Genomic DNA, 18970 nt, shown 5'->3' with positions numbered 1-18970 from the left:
GCGGGGTTCTGAACCCACCAAAGGGCTTCATTTGCACAATTGCCATGGCTCTTTTTTCAGTTTAAGTTACTTCATTCTGATGCTTGTTCTGTACCTTTTATGTTTGATTGGCAGGATAACAAGGATGCCCGACATGTCAAAACATATGAGGTGTCCTTGAAAGACAAAGATTTTATTGAAGGGCCATGGGCTCAAAATAATCTTGATAATGGAGCTTCTTTGCTAATACCAGTACCTCCGCCACTGTGTGGTGTATTGATTATTGGAGAAGAAACCATCGTTTATTGCAGCGCTTCAGCTTTTAAGGCTATCCCAATTAGACCTGTAAGCACATGTACAACTTACTAATTTTCCAGTCTTCTTGTACAACCACCTCCACCAGCTTATTTAACCTGAATAAGCCTTTTAAAACTTTAAACTAGATGTTGTCAAAGATGCTGTTAATTAAATACATGAATTAGATATTGTCTTACAAATGCTTTATTGTTCTTTCAAGTCTATCACAAGAGCATATGGGCGGGTTGATGCTGATGGTTCTCGATATTTGCTTGGGGATCATAATGGGCTTCTTCACCTACTTGTAATCACTCATGAGAAGGAGAAGTGCGTCAGCATTTTCTAGACTGTCATTTCTACTTTAGCTGAGTTGCTGGGAATGAAATCTTCTCTTGTACCTTTGCCTGGTTGCTGGAATAAAAATGTTTAATGTGGATTGTTAATCTGTTTTCCAGAGTTACCGGACTCAAAATTGAGCTACTGGGGGAAACTTCTATTGCATCAACCATATCATACCTAGACAATGCTTTTGTCTTCATTGGCTCAAGCTACGGAGATTCACAGGTACTTTAAACTGTTGAGTGCATCTTGGTGCAATAAGTTGGTTTTTAGAGCTGCCTTATTGTATTTTCCATACAGTAGCCTTTCATTCATTGGAACATTGAGGTTTTAAATTTCAGTTGCCTATTTCTGGTGGTGCTTCATATTTCACAGTTCCACTAATATTTTTGAATTCACGTTTAGCTTGTAAAGCTCAATCTCCAGCCTGACACCAAAGGTTCTTATGTGGAAGTTCTAGAGAGATATGTCAATTTAGGACCTATCGTGGACTTCTGTGTTGTTGATCTGGAAAGGCAAGGTCAAGGTCAGGTTGTAACTTGCTCTGGAGCCTATAAGGATGGATCACTTCGTATTGTTCGAAATGGAATTGGCATAAATGAACAGGTTTGTCATCTAATTTATTTTTGAGGGAATTCTTACTATGTATTCATATTGCTAGAATAACTTTATCTATATGTAATGCTCTTTTATAGGCGTCTGTGGAACTACAAGGGATCAAAGGAATGTGGTCTCTTAGATCTGCTACTGATGATCCATATGACACATTCTTGGTTGTTAGCTTCATTAGTGAGACACGCGTTTTGGCTATGAACCTTGAGGATGAGCTGGAAGAAACTGAGATAGAAGGCTTCAATTCTCAAGTCCAGACCTTGTTTTGTCATGATGCTGTATACAACCAGCTTGTTCAGGTATGCCCTGCATTGATAGACATTTTTTCTGAGTGTAAGATTTTTTTTTTAATTTGATTTATCAGCTAGATGTAAGTTTGCAAGTGTTCAGTGTATGTAAATAGAACTAGATTTTTTGATTCTATAAATGTCCCTGTCTCTCTCACTGGGTGGATGAGGACAATATGGAATAATCAGCTATTTGCTACTACTGATGAAACATTCTGCCAAATGAGAAGGATTGGCAAGCTGTTTTAAGAGCTAAACGGACTTGGTATGACAAAGTTGGAAGGAACAGAATTAAATAAAAAAGAAGATAGGGTCTTTCACACTGACAATGGGCAGCATGACTTATCCTTGATCCCACCACTGGTTCTACAGATAGGGTCTTTCACACTGACTATGGGCAGCATGACTTATCCTTGATCCCGCTACTGGTTGCACTTTTTAGGTCCCTATGGATTTCATAACAATCCTACGGATAGGGTTCTTATCTAGCTCCAGGTAATGAATGAAACACATTTATGATTTAATCGTAAGTGTGATTCAGTATTGATCTATTAGGGGGATTATGTACTTTAGGGTCTATATGGAATTGGCTCTTTCACACCGACAGCAAGCAAAATGATTTTCCCTACCAGTGGTTGCATTTTTAGGAGGTCTTTATTGTTTTCATAACGATCCTACATATAAGATTCTTATATACTTCCAGGTAATGAATATGAGACATATTTATGATTAGATCAAAATCGTGATGATAATATATATCTGTTTGGGGAATCATATACTTTAGGGTCTACATGGAATTGGTATGTTCTAACCTTTTCGTTTAGGATTGTATTGGTGTTACTTTTCAAGTATGAAATGCTCATAAGTGGATTACAAAATCTATAAATTTTAAGTAGCCATCTGCAGAAAGATGATTTCTTCTCCATAAAACAAAAGGTCTGAGTTATCACATTGTGAAACTGATTCTTCCTTCTCTAGATTTCGATGGTCTCCACCAGTGCTTGGTACTCTTTCGAGTTAGTTATATGCATCCTGTATAATAGTTTTGAAGATTTGTTTAGTCCTTCCCCTATAACACTATCTCAAAATCACTGGAGTTCGAAATGAAAAAGATTAGGATGGAAGCATCTTCCTTCAATATCTTCTCTTTCTGGTTTGTTATGTGCATCCTGTAAAATAATTTTGAAGATTTGTCAAGTCCTTCCAGTTCCACTATGATATTATCGCATAATCACATAAGTTAGGAATGAAAAAAATATTAGGACTGAAGCATCTTACTTCAATATCTTCTCTTTTCAGTTAAAAATAAGTTGCCAGCTTGTGTGGCTAAATTTTGCCAAAGTTCTTATGTGTGTCATCTTTCTTAAGTTGTAAGGCGTCCTGTTATGCTATTATGTGCTTTGTTGGATGAGAATAAACATTATCTTTTCTGGAACAAGTATTGGTTTTGTAAAGTCATATTTGAGATGGTCAATCACTGCTGCTTTGTTACTGCTGTCCTTATTCAGCTTCACACAGTTAAAATTGTGAAACCAGAATCTTCCATTACCTTTCTCTCTGCATTACTTTGGTAGACTAGTAACCAATGATGGTACACTGATTGCTTAGGGTATAACGTTTTCATTAATATATATGTATGGGTGAAATCTATTTATGATAATATATGTATTTAAGGACAGTTGCACATAATGCCATGCAGGTTACTTCAAATTCTGTTAGACTGGTCAGTTCTACGTCTAGAGATCTGAAAAACGAGTGGTTTGCCCCAGCCGGCTACTCGGTCAATGTTGCAACTGCTAATGCCACTCAGGTTTACCTCTTGCATTCATTCAGGACTTTATAATAGCTTGAGACGTGCAAAAGACTGTTGATGATAAATTTTGAAAAAATGTTGATTAGCTTTATATATCATGGTTGTGAAGTATTTCTGCCTCCAAAAAGAGATAAAAACTGACTACGATAATGACAGATGCTGTTGGTTGTGACATTGGCAATAGGATACAGATCCCAATGCACAACTACACAATTTTTAAGTTATATAGTTTCCAGATTTTATTCCTTTGCATATAAGTCTCATTTTCTTTGTTGGTACTAAGGAGTCGTTCGATGGAGTGTATAAGAATAATGCTAAATAGAGTGTATTAGTAATGCTTGCATTAATAACACCAATTTTTTCTTATGCATTGTTTGGTTTGGTGTGTTAAAGATAGTATGCATTGCATAAAAATATTTATTTACAAAGAAACCTTTCACAATTATGGTGGAATAGATGAAAAAGAATTGAGGGGGAATGAGATCTTTAACCATGCTAATGCATGTATTAAAACCCCTTGCATTATTAATACCTAGAAATCCATGATATAAGTAATACACACCTCGACACACCAATCCACGATGTTAGTACAACAAAACATTAGTTATACATAGCATGAAAAAGCATACCAAACTAGGTATTACTAAATGTCACGACTGGGAGGTACCCCCTAGAAGTAACACAGTGTACTCGACCTCTCGGAGGTCGACATCTTTCATCGCATAGACATAAAATAGTGCGAAATTTGAAACTTTTTCACAATATAACACTAGGCTAAAAGTCATCTCATTTAAAACCTTTTTGAAATACAATGGAAGTACCAAGTCTCGATGTAGCTATCTTACAACACGACTACAACACAAAAGGGACACGACCCTTATAATACAAAAGCAACTACTATCTAGTACATGAACTTAAAGAAAACTCTTAACATAAGGGTCCTTGAATCATTAAGCACACATCCGAACTTGGGAATAGTAATCCAAGCTCTTCATTCTAGGAAAGGTCTACTAGCCACAACCACCTACACTTGGTATAAAAAGATGAAGAAGAATGGTGTTAGTATAAGAATGCACTAAGTATGGTAACCATGCAAAAACATGCTTTAAAGAGGACATTTAGTTGGAAACCATGCATCATGCCATTTTAGAGAAACTTCATGAACCTTTGATACAAGCACAATATAGTTCACATACATCATAATAGACATGGATACCATTCATGACAACACATAAAATCATTCATCACATTTAAAACATTCAATATCTCCAATACATTATCTTCCTTAATATCTTAACTCCTTGCCTCAAGCAACCCTTAAGTAGTACTTAGTGAAATGTATGAATAGTGTCCCCTTTCCACCATTCAAACCAAAGGTGAACATTCATACAACCCTCATCAATTCTCATATTATAGACTAGAAGTTAGGTCACTTACCAATTCGCCAAGCCATGATCAACACAGATCAATCCATCATAATTCATAATCAATGGATATAGATAGTAATCAAATCTAACAATACGATCCAATCCAAGTACAATTCATTAACATAAAATCATATTCACAAAGAACCACATTATATGCCAATTTCGAGAATTAGGAGGATCAAGAATTTCCTTAGGAAATCATCATAAGAACACTAATTTATTATTTATTCATCATTAGAATGACTTAGAAAACCGTTTGACAAGGAACCCATGCTTAGATTGAAATTGAGAAATTTGATCATTGAAACTCTTTGGAAAAATCTTTGAAAGAACTCCTTGAATGAAAGTTTATTCAAGAATCAAGAGTTACCAGACCTTATTGATTGAGGACCCATGAAAACTGGAGAAGAAATCTATTGAAAATCCATCTCCTAGCTTGATCTTGAGCTTGGCCTCCAATGGAGTTCTAGAGAGAATCTTTTTGGGGGGGAAGGGTTTAATTTTTTTGAAGAATGAATCCTAATTCTAGGTTTAGGGGTTTTAACCAACTTAAAATGCCCAGGAATAGATAAAATAACTATCCCCCAAATAACCCAAAACACCCCTACACTTAATTGGACTTTTAGAAACGTCCAACTCGACTTTTAATGACGCAGCCACATCTGGGACATGGCTGCGCGTCGCGGAGGCACCTCAATAATTTGTTACACGAATTATTTTTTTGGACGGTAAGCCTCGTGATAGATGCAAGACGCGGAGGCGTGTTGAGTGCCAAGCCAGCGACGTGGACTGGTCTCCTCATCTTGGTCGTGGTCGTGCTGCCTTGGAAGCTTCTTGGCCCATGTTTGGGTCCTCCTCAACGATCCTTTGGGCGGTCCTTGGGGAGTCATACCCGAACGTTTTGACCCTAAACATGATCATTAAGACACTAGGGTCACTTCCACTGATTATAGACTCCAAACGACACACCGAAACAAGGAAAACATACTAGAACACACTAGCACACAAAAGACTAGTTTTCGGACGTCTTGATTGTCCCTTGACGTTTGACTTCCAAACTCTTTACAACTGACTTCAAAGCCCGTATTTCATTATTTTAACAAGTTATTAACTCATAAAACTCGTGAGGCTCTAGCTCATCCTATTTCATTTTGAGGGTCATTAAACTAAAACACAAAGTAAATGCATGCATTATTTTTGCTAATCCACTTTACCAAACAACCCTTAAGTTTTCTTTTTATCTGAGATAGCAACAGTTTTGCATATGTTGAAACAATATCTTCTAGTAAATCTGTTTACCAGTAATTTTGGGAGCGTGAAGCGAGAAAAAGCGTCAAGGCCCTTGTTTGCTTGAAGCCTGGAGCAAATCGCTCACTTCACTGAGAGTGAAGCACAATTTAAAAGAAAAGAGACCAAACTAAATAGAGACAATATCTACCTGCAAACGTTAAAATTAAAAACTAAAAAGTAGATATCATGAAATCTTCCATAGACCACAGAACAAACAAAACCAAAGCTATTAATGGTTTCTAATTCTCTTTCGTCTACAAGATTTTGACAATCTTGTGTTCCTCCACTATCAATATATTGTTCAACATCTTCTTCAGCTCCATTATTATCTTCTTCCACTTCATCAACTAGCAACTTGAAGCTACTTTTCGTCCTTCTATGTAACGCTTGCAGTATCCCCCCTTAAACCATAATAGTTCTTCTCAACTCCACTTGTGTCTGCAGCACCAGCCCAAGTGAAATCAGAATCTCCCTCAAAAATTGCTTCATCATCATGATTCTCAAGGATTCCAATTACCCATTCATAAGCATCATCTATATTGTCCAAAAGAATTGGATCAATTACATTGTGAGCGTCTTAATGACGTCTTAATGTTCTATTTTATTTTATGAACTCAAGGTCATTGAGGCGCTTTAGGGTTAATGTATTCCTCTTCTTGGTATGAATCTGTAAATCAGTTGTGGCAAGTAATAATTAGTAGAACTGTTGTCAAAAGCAAAAATCGAAAAGAAGCTCTAAGATTTATTGGGGCCTTAAAGCTCTCAAATGAAGCACGGACTTTAATTGAAAAAAGGGCTCAAATGGAGAAAAAATATAAATATATATTTTTAGTCTAAGATGAATAAATATAAGGATGACAGAAAATGAACAACATTTACGATAAAGTGAAAAGTATTTTGGCAAGGAAAAGAATGTCTTAGAACCTTGATGACGACATTGAACCACAAATTAAGCGAGGTGAAGTGTTCAAACATGCTTTGAGCCTCGCTTCAAGGCTTAAGCGCATCTTTAGCAACGTTGATTGGTAGAAGTTAAGACATAGATGACTTCAGTTTCTTGAACAAGAAAGAGTTGTGATTTGCTTAACTATATAAAACATAATGTGAAAGAGATAGGTTGTTTTAGATCTCTCAGCAATATAGTTTATTAAACCTTGGGTAAATAGTACTACTATGTAAAAGTTATGGAGAATTTTTTTTTTGGATGACAAGGGAAATCTACAGCTGCTACCCTTTGGGTGCGCACAGGCTGTGTAATAGCTTGCAAACCACATAGGAGAGGTGACCCGCACTAGGCAAGCCCGGTGTGACAAGCTTGACCCAGAAGGCAAACCCTTTGCTTTCGCTGGCAAGGGGTTTCGAACTCAAGACCTCTGGTCTCGAAATATGGAAGTCCCAAGCCCAAATTACTTGGCCACCCGGAAGGGTAAAAGTTATGGAGAATTTGATAAGACTTAAATAGTAAAATCACTTAATTAAATGATTGTAATTTTTTTAGATTACTCAATGTAGAACCAATTGAACCACGGACACCTTAGGATGTTTGTTGGAAACTATAGTTTTTTTCCCTGGTCATGGTTTACCTTTGTTTGTTGCAAGGTTTTGTCACTCCATCTTCTGCCGATTAGCTCATGTGCTGTTATTTTTCTATTACAGGTACTATTGGCTACTGGGGGTGGCCATCTGGTATACCTAGAAATTGGTGATGGGGTGTTGAATGAAGTAAAATATGCCAAGTTGGATTATGATATCTCGTGCCTGGACATAAATCCAATTGGTGAAAATCCGAACTACAGTAACATTGCAGCAGTTGGAATGTGGACAGACATAAGTGTCAGGATATATTCACTTCCTGACTTGAATCTCATTACAAAGGAACAGCTAGGAGGGGAGATAATTCCTCGTTCTGTTCTGATGTGTTCCTTCGAAGGGGTATGTTCTCTTATCTTTACAGTGACCTTGTATATGTGCTTCGACTATCTGTTTTCTTTTGGGGAATGACAAACAGGGTATTACGTTTCATTTCTGGGACTGTCCTGTGCAGAAACCAGGAAAACAATGGGTTGAAGGTGGGTTGCCCCGTTGTCTCTGATTGTGGGCTCTTTATGTTATTTTTTTGGTAAGCTAGGCGTATAGGCTTTCTTAGTAGGCTACTGTTAGAATGGAAACTAATTACTAAGTTCTGATAGTTTCAAATTTATAGATTTATAACTAGATATGTTTGTTAGTTGTGCTCTAGAATCACATTAGGTTTTTGTTAAAAAGGATAGCTTGATAGTTCTTCTATTTTAGCTTGCCCCTCAATCTAGACCAACTACTTTTGTTTCATTATTCATAATTCCTGTGGAATCTTTATACTGTTGCCTAGTCCTCTGTGAAAATTGTCAAAAATGGCTTCTGGATCATTACTAGAATAGCCCATTAACTCAAATATTGTTCCACCTACTTTTCTCAATCAACCTTCCAGTCAAGGGCAAGAAATCATTTAGATTTCTATCTGTCCTTTGTTACGAGAATTTTGTGATTATTATTTTCTAGAAACAGAAGGTAAGCTAAGGGAGGAAAGGAAGAGTTTAAAAGAGGGAAAAAGTTGCACTGGGTTGCATCTTTTCAAAACGCTAACCACTTTCTATAATGTATTCTTTTTCTTTTTACTTTTTCCCTCTTAGCTGCACACTATTCCACTTACATTTTCGTGTTCGTATGCTAATATAAATTTAAAAAAGACACGATAATAGAAAATAACTACCCTCACCTTTGATGCGAAAACATACTTTCTAAATGACTTCCTGATGTATTTTGTTTTATATGGAATCTAGTGGTTGTGGTTGATTGAGGTGAAAGTGTTATCTACGGAGCTAACCGAGAGGTAACAAAATTATAATCTCCTCTCCCACTCACCCGCTCCCTAGAAAAAAAGAAAAGAGACTAAATGATGAGCTCGGGCTTGCTGTGTTTTTCCTTTTATAAAGATACTTGGCTGGATATATTATACTTTTTTAGGCTTAAATAACTGCCGGAAAGTTTCAAGTCAACAGTCTCTCTTTCACTTTTTTTTGCTTTTGGATAAGAGTAATGAGATTTTGTTAATCAAGAGAAATCTACGACTACAAAGTAGGTAGTGGTGTAAGATGTGTGCAGATTTTACCCTCCCCAGGGCCCAGACCCCACTCAGTGGGATTTTGGGTATGTTGTTGTTGCAAGAGAAAGAAACACCCGTGTACGAGAAGTACACTAAAAAGTAGAAAATCTCACAAAAGATACAGTTTTCTACAAACAATTTCTGATGTTGTATACAAAAGATACAGTTTTCTACAAACAATTTTGGGTATGTTGTTGTTGCAAGAGAAAGAAACACCCGTGTACGAGAAGCACACTAAAAAGTAGAAAATCTCACAAAAGATACAGTTTTCTACAAACAATTTCTGATGTTGTATACATAGGAACCACTTGGGTCCACCAAAATGAAATACGGATAAGAGGCTATTCCTCAAATGTACATAACTGTTTCTTAGTTTTTACTATGTAATTTTATATTATAGTAAAATACAACTTAGAAAAACAAAGTAAAAGAACAGGAGTCGCCTCATGGTCCTTAAAATAAAGAAATGAAATAAATAAACTATGTACCTCCCATTAGTATTTTATTTCCAATAACAGTATCTGCATTATGAATAAAAGATAGTAAATAGACCTGTGACTGTTTATAAATCTTGCCCTGAAGGTACATCAAGACCTGAAGCGTTTTATGATTGTAATGCGGTTATCAAAAATATAAAAATAATAAGATCCGAAGGTGTTTGAATCAACAAGGGACGTTCAGTGAACTGAACAGTAGAATTTCTTGAAGCCTAGATTATGTTACTTCCTAAGTTTGGGTACAGTTCATCTTTCATCAAACTGACTAGTGTAGTCAGATGACAAGAGTAAAGAGTAAGTATATGACAGCAGATTTGAATGACTGATACTTGATTAGGGTTTGAATATATCAGACAATAGACATGAAATTTTATGACAGCAGATTTGAATGACTGAAAATTGATTAGAATTTTGAATTCCAGACAATAGCCATGAACAATTTTGGGCTGCCCGCCTCTAATCTAATATGTTCTTTTGCCTCTGTTTCTTTCCTTTTTTGGGGTTCTAAACTATCTCCCTTTCAGATATCTTATCTACTATGTGCTTTGGGAGATGGCCATCTCTTGAATTTTGTATTGAGCATGAGTACTGGTGAGCTGACAGATAGGAAAAAAGTTTCTCTTGGGACACAGCCCATAACACTTCGTACATTCTCATCTAAAGATACAACACATGTCTTTGCTGCCTCCGATAGGCCAACAGTTATTTACAGCAGTAACAAGAAGCTGCTTTATAGCAATGTAAATCTAAAAGAAGTTAGTCATATGTGCCCATTCAATGTTGCAGCTTTTCCAGACAGGTAATTTGTTCCTTCCTTTTCTTCGGTTTTACTGGTAAAATTGTGTCCTGTTCACTAATTGTTGAATGTGGCACTCCATTGGTAATTTATATCTGTCTCTTAATTAGTTGTTCAATTACATTTTTGAGCACGAACTGCTAGCTCAGGCCTCAGGCACCTATTACTGGTGTCGACATGTTAAAGAATTAAAATTTCTTCCATATTTTGTTGACAAGCTAATGTTAAGAGTTGATTTTTGCCATATCTTCCAAGTCTGTCGGAAGTATCTTTTTTGTTGGTTGTAGTTTCATCATATTTTAATTAATTGTATCCTATATTTTCTATGCCTAAGTAGTTATTTCTCTTTTGTCAACAGCCTTGCAATCGCTAAAGAAGGTGAGTTAACAATTGGCACTATTGATGAAATTCAAAAGCTTCACATTCGTTCAATACCCCTTGGGGAGCATGCACGTCGCATCAGCCATCAAGAGCAGACCCGGACATTTGCTCTATGCAGTGTGAAGTATACTCAGTCAAATGCAGATGATCCTGAAATGCATTTTGTCCGCCTGTTGGATGATCAGACATTTGAGTTCATATCAACATATCCCCTTGACCAATTTGAATATGGCTGTTCCATACTAAGCTGCTCCTTTTCTGATGATAGTAATGTGTATTATTGCATTGGAACTGCATATGTGATGCCAGAGGAAAATGAACCTACTAAGGTAAGTTTATTTGATAGAAGATTCTCTAATCATAAGGTTTGCTTAGATCCTGTGATTTGTAATGAACTATTGATTTCAGTAGTTTTTTGGGCGTCAACCATATTGTTTTCCTATGAGTTCATCTGATGGAACTTTAACATCTTCCCATCATTGTCCTCACTTTGTCCCCCTACATAGAGGTCTGGTAACTTGCGTCGTTGGTGATCTTTTATTTGGACTGTTTTGCAGTTTCAACTTGATCTTTGTATTCCTTGCTTAAGTGAGATGTGATAACAAATATGGGATGGATGGAGGGCTGCACTGAAAACTGATGATAATCTTTATGATTAGCTTGGGAGAGAGTGGAGTTTAAATCATTAGTATCTAGTTAAACAAATTAATCCTTTACAGGGAGCAAGTTGTGGTTGGAAGAAATATTTACACCTTGAGGCTGTTTCGGTTGATCTAAGTTTGTTTCAAATCAAAACTGATAACTTGTAACTTGGGCCTTCAATTTAATGAAGTTAATTGTTTAATTACTGATGTTCGTTTTTATGGTTACTTAAGGTACCTTAATGATGAGTAAAATTGCAGGGCCGAATTTTAGTTTTTATAGTTGAAGATGGAAAGCTCCAGCTAATTGCTGAGAAGGAAACTAAGGGAGCTGTCTACTCTCTAAATGCCTTCAATGGGAAACTGCTTGCTGCAATCAATCAGAAGATTCAATTGTACAAGTGGGCTTCGCGTGAGGATGGTGGCAGCCGAGAATTGCAGACAGAATGTGGACACCATGGTCATATATTAGCTCTTTATGTTCAAACGCGTGGGGATTTCATTGTTGTTGGTGATTTGATGAAATCCATTTCTCTGCTGATTTTCAAGGTACCTTTCGGTAGTAAATACAGAGTTCTAATGCTTTAGATTTTAAAGTTACAACGTTACTTTTAATTCCTAGCTTCTTGTCATTAGCCTAATTCATCTTACTTCAGTAAGAAGTCATTGCTGACATTTACGGTATCCTTCTTGTTTAGCATGAAGAGGGTGCTATAGAGGAGCGAGCCAGAGACTATAATGCAAATTGGATGTCAGCTGTTGAGATTCTCGATGATGACATTTATCTTGGTGCTGAGAATAACTTTAACCTTTTCACGGTCAGGAAAAATAGTGAAGGTGCTACAGATGAGGAGCGCAGCCGTCTTGAAGTGGTTGGTGAATACCACCTTGGCGAATTTGTTAATAGGTTTAGACATGGTTCACTTGTCATGCGACTACCAGATTCAGATGTTGGGCAGATACCCACCGTCATATTTGGCACAGTGAATGGTGTTATAGGGGTGATTGCATCACTACCTCATGATCAATATTTATTTTTGGAGAAGCTGCAGACAAACTTACGGAAAGTGATAAAGGGTGTGGGAGGTCTGAGCCACGAGCAGTGGAGGTCGTTTTACAACGAGAAGAAAACAGTAGATGCTAAAAACTTTCTTGATGGAGATTTGATTGAATCATTCCTAGATCTTAGCAGGAATCGGATGGAAGAGATTTCAAAGGCTATGTCAGTTCCAGTTGAGGAACTAATGAAGAGAGTGGAAGAGTTGACAAGGTTGCATTAGTTGAATCTTTAATGGTCTCATCTCTGTAATATTTTCACATTTCTTAATTTTTTTTTCTTCTGTGAGGTTGTGATACAAGTTCTTATCCCTATATCTGTACTTATCATCTCATATATTTTTAATAGCTGTTGAATTTTTATTTTAAGTTGAAAAAGAATCATTTGCAAACCCAAATGTCCAATTTTTTGGCTCCCATTTAATGCATCCCATGGAGTTGATTGCACGAATTGCCCTTGAATGGTCCCTTTTTTTTTTAGCCCTTAAAAAGGGATGGTCATTGCAATATATAATTTCCTCCGTTTTGTTTTATTTTATATGAGATAATTTGACTCGGTATAAAGTTTACGAAAGAAAGAAAAACTTTTAAAATGTATGGTTCAAAATTAATGATAAAAATTTGTATGACTGTAAATTTACTGAGAATAAAATGTATATTTTATAGTGAAATTGTTATTTAACATAAAAATATGTTTTTTTTGGATCGATTGATAAGGAAAATAAGTAACATAAATTAAGAAAGAAAGTAAGTCACGTAAATTAGAACGAAACTGGAGTAGTTCTCTGTCATATTACAAAGAAAAGAAGAAAAGTTTGATGTCAAGAATGATTGACAAGACAAACTTTATACTTTACATAGAGAGGTAGTCAAAGCTATACTTCAAACTAAAAAGTGAAGTAGATTCACTGTGCAAGCTAAAAGGTGATTTAATATTAGCAGAAGATAATTAGAACTGTCAATCTCTATCATACACAATTCAGTCTCTTAATTGATGTCATTTTCTTTTGTATTTTTATTTCTATCATTTCCCTATACCATCCTCTTTTCCCTTTCTCACAAAAAACTGTCATTACTTATTTCTTAGCTATAATATTAATGAAATTAAATCTGCCTTTTTATATTCCTTTATAAATTAGCATAAATATTTCTCTACAGTATAGTATCTGTGAAACAAATTTGATAAAATAAAATAAGAGGTTGTGAACCATCATTTGTGTGAGATCGAAGTTATTTCTTATGGGACACATTTTTTTAAGAATAATTGCTAAATAAACAAAACCGACCTATATATATGTATGAATTTAGTTAAATTTACGTTTATAAGAGAACTTATAAAATTACCTTTAAAATCTTTGTTGTTCAATGCAACAAACTCGAGAATGATTCTAAGGGGCTGTTTAGTTATTGCTTAGAGTTATACAGGTATTAGCTATGCAGAATTTAGTTATATAGGTATTAGTTATGCAGGAATTAGTATGCAGGTATTAGTTATGCAAGATTTAGTCATCCAAATATTAGCTATACATGTATTAGCTATGCATGGTTTAGTTATGCAGAATTAAGAGATTACAATACATGAATTATTAAGTATTGAATATTAAAATTATTGTAAATTATTAATATATATTATTTACAAAATAATAATGCAGACTGATAAAATGTAAAATATATTAAATAATATATAATAGTAATATTTGATTAGCATATGTACCGTTAAAAATATACAATTAATTTCTAATATTAAAAAAATATTTATATTTGCATAAATCAATCTAACCGGTAAGTAAATAAAAAAAATGAAAATAATCTATGTATAATAAGAAATAAAAACAACACATTTTGATAGGAAACAATAAAGTTTTCAATTAAAAAAATTAAAAGAAACAAAAATGGTCTAAATATAAAAAAGAAATAAAAACAACAAACTTATATATAAGAAAATAAGAAAGTTCCAATTAAAAACAATAAAATAAATTAATAACGTAAATATGTAATTTATCACCTTAATACATGTATAACTAATACCCACATAGCTTATTTCATCTTCTACCATGCATAACTTTATACATAGATTTTCTCATAAGTTATGTTGGTATTAATTATGTATAACTACAAAAATGCAACCAAATATGGTATAAATTACGTTGACTTTTAAATTTCTACCTAACATTGTATAACTTAATACATTATTTTATACATGAATAAGAGACAAGTTATACCGTAACCAAACGGCCTCTAACTGGTTTAATTAGTTGGATTTTATGCCCTCATTGGATGGTAGTGCATAAGATTATTTTTTTTCTTTTCTAATTTAGAGTCACTAAGTTTTTTTTTTTTTCAAAAAAAATGTGTGTACTTTTTCAGTATATTTTAGAAATGTCTAAAATTACCTAAATTAATTGGCAAAAATAAAATGAACATTTCCTATATAACTTGAATGGTTACTTAATTATTGATTGAAAAATTTAAATTTGTTTGGACATATAACCAAGAGTTATTGAATAATAAAATTTAATTTTAACTCTATAATTATGCAATAAAAGAAATTTTATTATACAGAGTTATTAATCAGTGATTAAGTAATCGTAAAATATGTATTATTAATTAAAATAACGATATTAGATAGGTCAGATCGTAATTATGGGTATCACATTGGTATTTAAATTACCTAATTAATGAACAAAAAGTTAAAATATTTAGGTGTAAATCAGAGGCAGGGATGGATCTACGTTGTTGGGTGGGGGTGCCACCACACCCACTGATCTTGGAAAAAATATTGTATACATATATGTATATATGTACAATAATTAAATATGTATTACTTTTGCTACCCAGTGATTGTACTGCGGAATAACCCAATTGACAAAGGAGAGAGTCTGCCACCTTGTCAACGTGAATTTGAACCACAGCATCAACATCTATATTTTTGCTTGCTCCTTTTTTTTCTTTTTTTTTCTCCATTCATTCTTATTTATTTACTATTCTTTATTGCACTAATTATTAATCTATTGATATGAGTGTAACTTATTAAATTTTTTATCAATTAGTGAGTATAGAATTATGAGCGTCAAATGAATATTACTTTAAATAGTAGTTTTTAGAAAACATAAGTTTCAAAATGTTTTTTTTTTAAATTTAAAAGTTCTTTCGATCTTCACCGACGTTTTTGCTAAGTAAGATGAATAGGCTGAAACTACAATTTTTCTTTCCCAACTATAAATCTCCAACGACACATAAAATGAATGGAAGATGAATATATTATGTTAATATTATTAGATGATTTATACAAGCTCAAATGTAAAAAAAAAATTTCAAAGTTTCAGCGAATAGAACATCTAATTCCAAATAGAAAATAAAAATAAATTGTTTAGTTATTTCTGATTACATAATATCTAAAAGAAAATATTACTATATGCACACTTGATCGATTTGTTTATAAAAATAAAAAAATTTAATAACCTGAATTGTAACCCAATATTAAAGCAATCGGTCCTTTTATCTTACTTTAACGTTGTGGCACCCCGACCTTCAAATCCTAAATCCGCTTCTGATCAGAGGTGGAGCCAGAATTTTATGTTAGTGTGTTCTAATTTTTTAAATTTTTTTTAAAAAAATAACGATTTAACCTAAAGTAACAAACCATCGAATTAACGAATAAATACAAATATCTAATTCACTAAAAACGAAGAACGAAAAAATGAAAGGGAGAGACAAGAGTACAGACCGGAGGCCAGTTGTTGAATAGCAGCAATTAGATTAACAATAAGAGTTAGAACCCTAACTTTTGGAGAAAATATTGCGTTAAACTTTTTGAATGTAAATCATAAGTCAGATATTGTAGTTTCATAATACTTTACAAATACTATTTTCCTTCTTTTTTTTTTCATTTAACAATTTTTGCTTTAAATTTTTTTTTTTATATAAATCCACCTACATTTTTTATTATTTCTTACCGACTTTTTACTTTTTTAAAAAATTAATAATTTCTGCTTTTTTAAAAGAAAAAAAATATAAACCCACCTACGTTTTTAATTAATTCTTACCGATTTTTTGTTTTTTTTTTTAAAAAAAAGTAATTACAACATAAATACTATTTCCTTACTGATATTCTATTTTCTTAATCACTTTACACACACACGTTTAGAAATAATCCAAAAAATTGTATGCGGTCTAGTTGGGTGCCCAGCGACTACTGGGCTAAACACTTCAGAGTGTTTATGGGTTCAAGGGAATATATATACACATTGTATTTCATATTTTAATAAAAATAGAGGATCTACGAAAAAATCGATGGGTTCGGCCAAATCCCCTTCCGCTACAGTAGCTCCGCCCCTAGTGTAAACCTTTTAACGGGCCAGAATAAAGGAGAAATTATTTGAAGAAGTCCCAATCAAAGAGGACAGATAAATGCTACAAAGTTGGGCGACTATAGAGAGATAATAGAGGAATGATGTTATCAAAGTGGTAAAATCATTCTATGATGGTCACACTATTACACCAAAAAAGAGATAGTGAATAAGTTTTCTGAAATGAGACCCATTAGCCTCAGCTATTTCTTAAACAAGGTCATATCTAGAATCATGCATGATAGACTTGAAGTTATTCTGCCATCACTGATTTCTAAGAATCAGTCTGATTTTGTGAAAAGCAAATATATTTTTAAAAAAAAGTGCTCTTGGCTCAAGAGTTATTACTGATATTAATAAAAGAGATAAAGTTCTCAATGTAGTTATAAATCAATAAATGACAAAACTTATGATAGAATGTTATGACAATTCCTCATTGCAATATTATGGAAGATCTGATGAATGGACAATCTATGGTTTTTTTCATTCAACCAAATGAGTAAAGCAAGATGACCCTCTGTCCCTTCTTTTATTTATCTTATCAACAGAAGTGCTATCTAGGTATTTGAATGTCTTAGTTAAAGATACATTATTTAGAGGATTCGTAATTCGAAAATGGAGTTTTGACTTCAACCACTTATTATATGCTGATGACACTATAATATTTGTGTTAGCGGATAAGTATTCTCTACAGTTTATGAAGAATACCTTAAATGAGTATGAACGGATATCTGGTAAGAAAATCAGTAAAGAGAAGAACTTTTTCTACATGTACAACAAGGTCTCAGGTAATATAATCAACCAAGTCTCACAAATCACCGATTCAATATAGATCAATTTCCTTTTGTTATATCTTAGGTGTCCCATCTCTCATGCTATAAAAATTATATGTTTCTATAATGATATTATTAAAAAGGTAAAGAACAAGCTTCAAGTTTGGAAATGATAAATTCTTTCTTATAGAGGTAAAGTTGTGCTAATTACAAATGCACTCCTAAGTATTTCAATTCATCTCCATTCAGCTGTAAAACCACCCAAGTGTGTTATTCATGTAACACCTCAAAACGTACTTAAGCTTGAACAACAGAAATTTGATGAACTACGGAGGGGTTCATGAGCGGTGAAAGGAACCACGACATGTCACCCTCATCGTGGTTCACACCCATCCAAAAATGGTGGACCATCGATCCCTCCACGAATATGGTCCTATTGACGAGTCGTGGATGGGTTTGTCGTCCTAACCTAGTATACCCCAAGTCACTATGAGGTTTCACGACAGCCTTCACAGACCGTGGTCCTTCACAAGATTTATTAAGTGGATCGTAGACGAGTCCTACCAGACCTGAAGGTAGGCAGGGCCACGACCACAACCCAATTGATTGGTCAGGGTCCGTCAGTGGCCTCATGGATGGCCCCTCGCCAGCTTTAAGTTAGGGTCATTTTAGTCTTTTCTTTTATGCATTAGGCATTTAAACTACGTCGTTTAATACCTAAACTACGTCATTTTACTTAGTCTAAGCTTAATAAATTAGTCAAAACCTACCAAAACCCTCATTAGCCTAAAATCATCTAAGTTCAAACGAATAGAAGAGAAGGAGGCGCCAATTTCTATCAAGAAAAAACATTAATGTTCTTCAGAGTTCATCCCCAAAATCCAAAGTATTTCTTTGTCGATTTTGTCACTATATGTGGCATTTCACTAGTAGATTTGTTTCATCCACTAGGTCCCTAAAATTTAGTCAGTTCCTTGTATCTACATAACTTGTTTAGACCTAGAGTTTGTAAAATCTTAGAAATTTGTTGTGATTTCAGTTGCTAAAGAATACACAGTCTATGCATCATGTTTTCTTGGAAACATAGAATAATTCTTTGTATAAAATTTAGAACCCTAGTTTGGGTAAATTCCCCTAGTTCATGAATTATACTTGTTAGGTCAGTTAAGTAGAAATTCATGCTCCAAATTTCGACTGTCACATTCTCAGTATATAAATATCACATTTTTAGTTAGCATGTCAGTATTCAGTGCATTATAACTTTATATGTATTCAGTTTGGAGTAGACTTA

General features: G+C 34.1%; 1 protein-coding gene across 2 annotated transcripts in view; it reads left to right on the top strand.

The window, feature by feature from the left end:
* LOC107011170 (DNA damage-binding protein 1) overlaps positions 1-12955 on the top strand; it is a 21419-nt gene extending 8464 nt beyond the window's left edge. For both annotated transcript variants that reach the window (XM_015210557.2, XM_015210556.2), the window contains exons 9-19: positions 115-324; positions 497-603; positions 732-840; positions 1021-1221; positions 1311-1526; positions 3214-3324; positions 7701-7976; positions 10208-10482; positions 10838-11189; positions 11763-12050; positions 12200-12955. In XM_015210557.2, the coding sequence (XP_015066043.1) occupies positions 115-324; positions 497-603; positions 732-840; positions 1021-1221; positions 1311-1526; positions 3214-3324; positions 7701-7976; positions 10208-10482; positions 10838-11189; positions 11763-12050; positions 12200-12781 (2727 nt within the window). In that variant the 3' untranslated portion in view covers positions 12782-12955. The remainder of the gene's footprint in view (positions 1-114; positions 325-496; positions 604-731; positions 841-1020; positions 1222-1310; positions 1527-3213; positions 3325-7700; positions 7977-10207; positions 10483-10837; positions 11190-11762; positions 12051-12199) is intronic.
* The last annotated feature ends 6015 nt before the right edge of the window (positions 12956-18970 follow it).

The sequence above is a fragment of the Solanum pennellii genome, chromosome 2 (genome assembly GCF_001406875.1).
Source record: "Solanum pennellii chromosome 2, SPENNV200".
Taxonomy (NCBI): Eukaryota; Viridiplantae; Streptophyta; class Magnoliopsida; order Solanales; family Solanaceae; genus Solanum; species Solanum pennellii.
Note: the sequence above shows the minus strand (reverse complement) of the source record. Positions and strands in the feature narration are given on the sequence as shown.